The 9,316-nt window shown below is 53.8% G+C and overlaps 1 protein-coding gene across 1 annotated transcript; it reads left to right on the plus strand.

Moving 5' to 3' along the window:
- Positions 1-5,020: 5,020 nt before the first annotated feature.
- Positions 5,021-7,107, plus strand: GUCA2A (guanylate cyclase activator 2A). Its single transcript, XM_023221196.1, has 3 exons — positions 5,021-5,122; positions 6,175-6,382; positions 6,815-7,107. The coding sequence occupies exons 1-3, from the start codon at positions 5,048-5,050 to the stop codon at positions 6,886-6,888; spliced, it is 357 nt and encodes a 118-aa protein (XP_023076964.1). The 5' UTR covers positions 5,021-5,047; the 3' UTR covers positions 6,889-7,107.
- The last annotated feature ends 2,209 nt before the right edge of the window (positions 7,108-9,316 follow it).

Raw genomic sequence — 9,316 nt, forward strand, 5'->3', positions numbered from 1 at the left:
AAGATCACCAGACACAAGAATCAAACATCAGCATCCTCACAGAGACCGGAAGACTGGTCCCACAGCAGGGCAGAGCCTCTGCAGCTTCTGGCAGTGGGTGAGGGGTGGCGGGGCTTTAGGGAGCGAGTCTGGTTTCCACACTTGTAAAGCACTTGGCCAGAGCCTGGCACAGAGTGAGTCTTGATAAATATTAGCTGCTGTCATTAATGTGATGATCATTACAAACGCTCCAACCTGCCTCATTCTTTAAAGACTTAGTGGTACTTACTAAGTGCCAGGCCTTGTATGAGTACCAGGGCCTCAGTCGAGTAGGACACAGTCTCTGCTTTCAGCAGCTCCCAGGGCAGTAGGCTAGACAGACAATTTGCTAAGTTTTCTGATGAGAAAGGTGTAGGAGGCTGGTGGAGCTCAGAGGAGCAGAAATGGTCTTAACCCAGGCTTGTCGGGGCTGGGGTCAGTTAGGACAGTCTTCCAGAAAAACTGAAATTTGCAATCTAGCTGTTATTGTCTCCATTTTTTAGAGCAGAAACTGAGGCTCAGAAAGGTCATGCAGCTTTTGAATGGTGACAGTGGATTCTTTTTTTTCTTTTTTTCCTTGCTCTTTAGCCCAGGCTGGAGTGTGGTGGTGCGATCTCGGCTCACTGCAACCTCTGCCTCATGGGTTCAAGCAATTCTCCTGCCTCAGCCTCCCAAGTAGCTAGGACTATAGGCATGTGCCACCACGCCCAGCTAATTTTTGCATTTTTAGTAGAGACGGGGTTTCACTATGTTGGCCAGGCTGGTCTTGAACTCCTGACCTCGTGATCCATCTGCCTCAGCCTCCCAAAGTGCTGGGATTACAGGCGTGAGCCACCACGCACCCGGCCAGTGACACTGGATTCTAACACAGGGCTGCCTGGCTCTGAAGCCTGAGCCCCTGAAGCCACAGCACCCCATGTTTAGGTCCCTCCTTCCGGGTCCACTCCAGGGAGTCCTTTGGGATCCTGGTTGAATGAAGAGCTCAGCAGGGGCCCGATCACAAAAACCTTGAATGCCAGGCAAGGGAGGCTGGCTTTCTTCCAAAGGTTTTGGGCGGTCGCTGATGGATTTTCAGAGGGGGAGGCAGGCAGTACAGGTGGCATGGCCTGGAAGGCTATTAGGAGCAAGAGTTTGCCAGAAAAGGCAGTGTGGGAAACCCAAACGGTCTCAGACCCTCCTTCTACTCATATGGGAAGAATGAGGGATGTGGGGGTGCCGAGGACCAGGGCCTGAGTACTCAGGGTGTGGGCTGGGGTGGGAGGCAGGAAGCTTGGAGTTCAGGGAAGAGCTCAAGTTCCAACTTCCAGCAGCTTCAGAGCAGGCTGCAGAGGCCCTGAGCACACTGGAGGTTCAGGAGGGAGGGGGCCTGAACTCACAACTGGGGCCAGACTAGGCAGAGGGGCTTGGGGAACAAGGGAAGGGGAGTTGGTTCCCATTTCCCAGGGCAGAGGTCAGAGGTGGAGTTGGGTAGGAGAGGACCCTAAGGGCCATGGCCTAGGAGCCACTTCCTCTTTCCCACAGTGTAGAGTGATGTCATTCCTGAACCCACCCTACTCCATCCCTGCCTTATAGCAGGCAAGCCTCGGCCAGGGGGACTGTGGGAGAAAGGCTCAGGGATGAAAGCCCCTGCCCTTTACCCCCATTCCTGCCACAGCTTGGGAGGGGAAAGACCAAAATGAGTCAGAAAAAACAGCTGCTCAGCCTGGTGGCCCCACCTAAGCCCCATCCTTAACTGGAAGTCAAATCCCAACCCAGCTTTAGCGTCCCACTTAAACCAGACCCACCCCCATCATAAACCTGACCCAGCCACACCTCCAATCTCTGCTGCAAACTCATCTCCAATCCCAGTCCTGCCAATGAGCCCCCACCTAGCCCAAACCAGCCTCCACGTCGGTTACAAGCACCACATCAGCCCAATCTGGACTGCGCCCTCGGCTCCACACCTAACTCTAATTTACCCGGCCCAACCTCAGCTCCATCTCAACCCGACCCTAATCCAAACCCACTTTGCTGTCGCCCTAATTGAGCCCCAAACTCAACCCCGCTCCAGTCTCTGTAAGCCCCGGCTCCAGTCTAGCATGGACCTCAGCCGCACTACACTCTGGAACTTCTCCCAGTGCTCATCCCCACCCCAGCCTCCGAATCTCCTGCCCCTCACCTTTCCCCCAGCTCCATCCCCCGACCTCCTGTTGCTCAGCATCCAGGTCCCACGACCCGATCCTCAGCCCTATTCCTTCCCCTAACCACACTCCCTCCCACGCCCACTCCCACCTGCACTCAGCGAGGGGGTCACTGCGTGGCTGACCTTGGTGGGCACACACACATGTCCGGGCACGCACACACACTTCAGCACACACACACACCTCAGTGTATACACACGTCAGCACACACACACACCTCAATGTATATACACACGTCAGCACACACCTCAGTGTATACACACACGTCAGCACACACTTCAGTGTATACACAGCACACACACAAGTCAGCACTCACGCCTCAGTGTACACATACACGTCAGCACTCACACACACCTCAGTGTGTACACACACGTCAGCACACACCTCAGCACACACATGCACCTCAGTGTATACACACACGTCAGCACACACACACACCTCAGCACACACATGCACCTCAGTGTATATACACACCTCAGCACACACACACACCTCAGCATGCAGACATACGTCAGTGTACACACACACGTCAGCACACACACGTCAGTGTGTACACACACGTCAGCACACACACCTCAGCAAACACATGCACCTTAGTGTATACACACATGTCAGCACACACACTTCAGTGTATACACACACGTCAGCACACACACACCTCAGTGTACACACACACGTCAGCACACACACGCCTCAGCACACACACACGTCTCAGTGTATGCACACACATCAGCACTCACACACACCTCAGTGTATGCACACATGTCAGCACACACACACTCCTCAGCACACACACACACGTCAGCACACACATACCTCAACACACACACACCTCAGCACACACGCACCTCAGTGTATACACATACGTCAGCATGCACACACACATCAGCACTCATACACCTCAGCACACACATGCACCTCAGTGTATACACACACCTCGGCACACATACGCACAACACAGCAGACGCCCTCAGCTCAGCATACACACACACACCTCAGTGCACATACACACACATATCTCAGTGCATATACACACACAAGCATACACACACACACCCCTCAGTGCACATACACACACATCAGCAGACACCCCAGCAAACACACACACCTTGGTGTACACACACATGCCTGTGTATGTACACACTGGCACACACACACCTCGATGTATATACGCACACCTCCTTGCACAGACACAGATATCTTGGTGTACACGGACACACATATACCCCTCAGTATACACACACATACACCTTAGCATATATACATATACACTCCTCAGTGTACACACATGCCTCAGCACACACACACACCTTCAGCACGTGCACATATACATACACACCTTGGCTACACACACCTATCAGGGTATATACAGACACTTTGGCATATACAGACATACACGTCTCCGCAGACACACCCCCCCTTAACACACACACACACACACACACACACACTCACCAGAAAGGGGTGGGAAATCCAGTGCAGCTGTGAGGACTGCCCTGGGAGCCGGGCCAGGAGCTCCCTGCCCCTCCCTGAGGGCCTTGTCCCTGCAGTTCCCTCCTGGTCAGGCCCTGCTCTCTCCAATTCCCTCTTTAGTGTTGACTCTCCCCACCCAGGAATTCCTGCCCAAGCTCCCGCCCTAGGGCTGTCCTGGCATCGGGCCAGGTTGGCTGAGTAGAAAGATGACAATCCCAGGGTTACCCTTTCTCCTGTGTCCTGGGGATTCCTGCTCACAACAGCACACAGTGAATGCACGCTGTGCTGAGGGTGCGGTCTGAATGGGGTCAGAGTCTAGAGGGGCGCGGGTACAGCCAAGCAATTCCCCAGTGTGATCTGTGGAAAGGGGACTGCATCTGCAGGGGAAAGGGGGTGGGCGGACTGGGGAGGAGCTCATTCAAGGACACCCTGAGGCTGCAGGGCAGGCAGGACAGGATGGGGACCAGCACAGAATGGGGACAGCCTGTGGCTCAGACAGGCAGGTGGTCACCAGAGGGGCCAGGGAGGACCAGGAGCTGCTGTGGCTGCTAAAAATAACAGGGGAATGGACCTCTGCTGAGCACCTTCTGTTGCCAGGCATTGAGTTAAGTGTTTTTAAAACCTCACTTGATTCTCGAAACAATAATGCCTACCGCATACCTACCCCATGAGGTAGGTATTATTTTTGGTTCCCACAGGTGACACAAGGGACAACGAGACTCAGAGAGCGGAAAGCATTGGCCCAAGTTCACATGCCCCACAACTGGGCAGTAGGTGGAACTGAACCCAGGCTGTGCGAAGGGCTTCCTTGAAGTTGCAGCCATCAAACGCAGCCCCCGACTTGCCCTGCAGCCTCCGGTGCGGTATTTCTCACATTTCCCTGAATATTCCAGGCCTGTCTCACCTCCGAGCTGTCCATGTGGCATGAAATGGCCTTCTGTTCTCAGTCCCTTCTCTGAGAAAACCTCCACCCATTCTCCAGAGCTCAGCCCCCAGTGCATCCCCATCACCTCACCCTGATCACCCTACCCTAATCACCCTGCCTTCCACTGTCGGGCTGGGCCCTCCCCTCAAGGGCTGGGTCGGCGGGCCCCACACCAGCACAGGGCAGTCGTGAGTCAATGTGCCTTGTTGGTGAATGAACGCAGGACCCAGCCCGGCTGTGGGTCAAAGTGGGTGCTCAGGGAGGGGCCAGGGTTCCCCCTGCCTGGCTCTTATCTCCCAGGGCTGTCTCAGCCTTATCTGATAAGGCCTGACAGGTGAGCAGATGAGACTGACAAAGGCTTCCGGGTTACTCAGTAACCTACCCTCTTTAAAAGTCCCGCTGTTTCCCCCTGGCATCCAGAACAGCCACCCCTCCCTCGGGCATTGCTGCCATGAATGCCCTCCTGCTCTCCGCACTGTGCCTCCTCGGGGCCTGGGCTGCCCTGGCAGGAGGGGTCACCGTGCAGGTGAGTCCTGTGTCCCTACCCTGGCCCAGCTGGCTCCCTGCCCTAGTGCCCAGGGCTGGTCCCCTGAGAGAATACCTCCTCTTTGGGGCTGGACTGCGGATGTGTGTCTGAGGTTTGGCCTTCTTTGAGGAGCTCCTGCTCAGTCCAGCCATACGCACACCTTTCCCTTCAAATTTGGAGGAGAAAGAAATCCAGTGGAGGGAAGAGGAATAATCCTATGGGGAAGGCGAGGAGCTGGCCAATTTACTGAGTGTCCCATGTGCCGATTCTTTCCCCAGCCCCTCACTGTAGCCCCACCATCAACCTGGAAGAAAGGAATTATTAGTCCCATTTTACAGAGGGGAAAACTGAGCCTCACAAAAGTTCTGTAACAGACGATGGGCACATGGCCGTGGGAAGTGCAGGAGCTGGATTTAAATCCAGACCTTACTCCTCAGTTCCGTGCTCAGCCAAAGTACCCCTGTGGGTCCCAGGAACCACATGGACACCCTGGAGGTCCTGACAGATGGGTGTGCCTACCAGTGCCAATGCTGGCGACAGGCCAGGCTGGCACCTAGCAGGGGCCCTGCTCTCTATCAAAGCCAGATTCCGGGAGGCCTTTTATTGCTTCTCAAACAAAAACCAGGCTGCAGGCTGAAGCTGGGGGCCCGGTAATGAGCAGCACCGCTCTCAGGCAGGGGAAGGATAGCCTGGGCTTGACCACGTGGAGCTACCATGCCTGGGTGCTGGTCCTTTGCCTCTCCCTAAAAATCAGCACACTGGCTCCTACTCATTAGGCACCTTTGGTGTTACTGGAGCCTCACACCCATTTTCTCCATTCCCCACACAACATGCAGAATTTGCGGGTTCCAGAGTGTCCAGCATCACGGAGCCAAGCCAGGGCGTGGGGCCTGAACTCAGCCCCTCACAGTGCCCCTCAGTGGATCGCCTGGCTCCCATATGCCGCGAATACTACTCATGAGCACCGCTGGGCTGGACCGGGGCCAGCACGGGGGGCACAGTCAGGAAGCAGGCTGCAGCCTGGCCTCATGCTCTGGGCTTGTCTTTTCCAGGACGGAAATTTCTCCTTTTCTCTGGAGTCAGTGAAGAAGCTCAAAGACCTCCAAGAGCCCCAGGAGCCCAGGGTTGGGAAACTCAGGAAGTTTGCACCCATCCCTGGTGAACCTGTGGTTCCCATCCTCTGTAGCAACCCAAACTTTCCAGAAGAACTCAAGCCTCTCTGCAAGGTGCCCAATGCCCAGGAGATACTTCAGAGGCTGGGTGGGCAGCCTCCTTCCTCTCTGATTGACGGGACTCGGGAATACTCTGGTGGCACATGAAGAAGAGATGTGCTCTGATTGGTGGGATTTGGAGGAAGGGCTCAGCTCTGATTGGTGGAACTAGGGAGCTTGGCTCTGATTGGTGGGCCTGTTCCACGCCCACTTCAATTCCAAGTTGTAACTGCTGAGGTTTGGGAACTAAGACAGTTCATCTGGTCTTAGTTGCCTCTCTTTCTGGTGGAATCTCTGCTTTGATGGGTTGGTTTGAGTGGTCTGCGTGCCCTGGTTTGGGGCAAAAAGCCCAGTAGGTCAGAGTACGGGCCTGCTGGGATTCTCTGGGGGCTGGGTGGTGATGTACAAGCTCTCGGCCAAGGGCGGCAGGGGTATTGTGAGGAAATGCTGGTTCTCACGAGGCTCCATCTCTGTTATGCAGAGGAAATCGCTGAGGACCCGAGCACGTGTGAGATCTGTGCCTACGCTGCTTGTACTGCTTGTACCGGATGCTAGGGAGGCTTGCCCACTGCCTGCCTCCCCTCCCCAGCAGGGAAGCTCTTTTCTCCTGTAGGAAGGGCCACCCATGATATTCCACTCCCAGCAGCTCAAGCTACCCTGGTCCAGTCGGGAGGAGCAGCCCAGGGAGGAACTGGGTGACTGGAGGCCTCGCCCCAACACTGTCCTTCCCTAGAGCCACTCCAACCCCCCGCTAATAAACCAGATTCCAGAGTACTCTGGGTGTTGCCTTCCTTCCTTCATCCCCTAGTCTACCCTGCCCTGGAAGCTCGGGATGTAATGTACAAAGCGAAGGACCCCACTCTGTCTGCTAAGCTGCTCACTGTCCCTGGGGCTGCCACAACACAGAGGCGTGGAGGGGATCTGGATCTCCAAACCACCAAGGCAGCAGGTGGTGGGGAGGGTTTGCTTTACTTTCACATCTCCTGAGGTCACCAAATTCACTGAGCCACATGTGAGCACGGGAGCCAGTCTGAGCTGGTTGGGACGACCAACACAGGCACTTGACCCACTAGGAGACTGGCACCAAACTCTTGGGTACTCAAGGACTTGGCTCCCACCAACCATGCTAGTGTGGCCTCCACCCTGACCACATCCCAGACCACACCTCTTGCCATTTCCTTTGCTGCTGCTCACCTCTTCACTGCCCCTCTTCCCACACTACTGTCAGGCAAACTCCTACTCAGGGTCCAAGGCTTTCGTTCCATGGCCTCTCCTCAAGACAACTTTCTCAACCCCCAGGAAGAGTCTCAGTGCTCCCACTGTGACCCTGACCTTGGTGCTCTCCGGGCACTGTGACCACCCACAACCCTTGCACAGCTCTGGCCACCGTGTTATGTAATGGCTTCTGTGCCTGGGGAAGTCTCTCTGACCTCCAGACACACATAGATAATTGCATGAGGATATAAAACAGGGCAGGGTCCCAGCCACAGCTTTTCCAAGTACTGTGTGATCTTTGGAAAGTCACTTTCCCTCTCTGTACCTCCACCTCTTCCTCTATAAAACTGGGGCGCTAATATTTCCTGCCTCCCAGGCTGGGTGAAATAATGCGCATAAAGCCCTCAGTTGAGGCCTGACACAAACATAAGAGGAATTCAATAAGTGGTAAAACAAACCAGAGAAAAGGGGACCAGGATCAGGCTGAAAGTGGTTCAGACAGGGTGAGGAAGCAGGGTATGGAAGTGAGGCCTATTAGCAAAGGTAGAGGCAACATAAGAAAGAGAAGGCAGAACTCCCAAGGGTCCATCTTGGGGAGTGGGGTGGAGGGGAATTGTCACAAGGGGGATTCCATGGGCTTCAGAATTCAAAAAGTAAGGTCTCTTCTAGTTGAGGTCAAGAAGGCTTTGTGAAAGGGGAAGGGCAAGTGCATTTGCATCACCCCTCAGATTTGCATTGGGATGCAGAAAATTTCAAAACCAGTGTGGAAGTAGGGAAAGAGAGGGTGTTGCAGAAGGTGGGAATGGTGCAGACGGACACAAAGACACTGGAATGGTTCGGTCAGGACAGTGTGGAGCCTGGGAGGGCAGACAGGACTGAGTTTGAGCCTTACTGTGTCATTTACAAGCTGAGTGTCCCTCTCTGAGGCTTGGTTTCTCATCTGAAAGTGAGGATGATAACAGACCCTACCTCCCAAGGTGGCAGGGGATTAAGTGAGATATATGATGGAGTAGAATCATTTAATGCCCTAACTCTGGAGCCAGACTCTTTGGGCATAAATCCTGGGTCTGTCTTTTACAGCTGTGTGCCTTCAGGCAGGCTATCTAGCCTTTTCTCTCCTCAGTTTTCTCATCTGAAAAATGGGGAAGATAAGAATCCATATATCGTAGGGTTGAGTGAAGAGTAAATGAAAAAATGCAGAAAAATTCTTAAAAGTCTACTGGTTTTGAACAACCACTGGGTCAAATAAGAAATCAAAAGGGAAATTGAAAAGTATCTTGAGACAAGTGAAAATGAAAATACAATATGCAAAAGTTTATAGGGTGCAGCAAAAGCAGTTCAAAGAGGGACATTTATAGCAATAAATGCCTACATCAAAAAGGAAGAAAGATTTCATATAAACAACCTATTGTTACACCTCAAGGAACTAAAAAAGAAGAGCAAACTAAGCCCAAAGTTAATAGAAGAAAAGAAAAGATCATAGCAGAAATAATTGAAATAGAAACCAGAGGCCGGGCGCGGTGGCTCAAGCCTGTAATCCCAGCACTTTGGGAGGCCGAGACGGGCGGATCACGAGGTCAGGAGATCGAGACCATCCTGGCTAACACGGTGAAACCCCGTCTCTACTAAAAAAATACAAAAAAAAAAAAAAAATTGGCGGGCGAGGTGGCGGGCGCCTGTAGTCCCAGCTACTCCGGAGGCTGAGGCAGGAGAATGGCGTGAACCCGGGAGGCGGAGCTTGCAGTGAGCTGAGATCTGGCCACTGCAC

Source organism: Piliocolobus tephrosceles, chromosome 1 (genome assembly GCF_002776525.5).
Source record: "Piliocolobus tephrosceles isolate RC106 chromosome 1, ASM277652v3, whole genome shotgun sequence".
Taxonomy (NCBI): Eukaryota; Metazoa; Chordata; class Mammalia; order Primates; family Cercopithecidae; genus Piliocolobus; species Piliocolobus tephrosceles.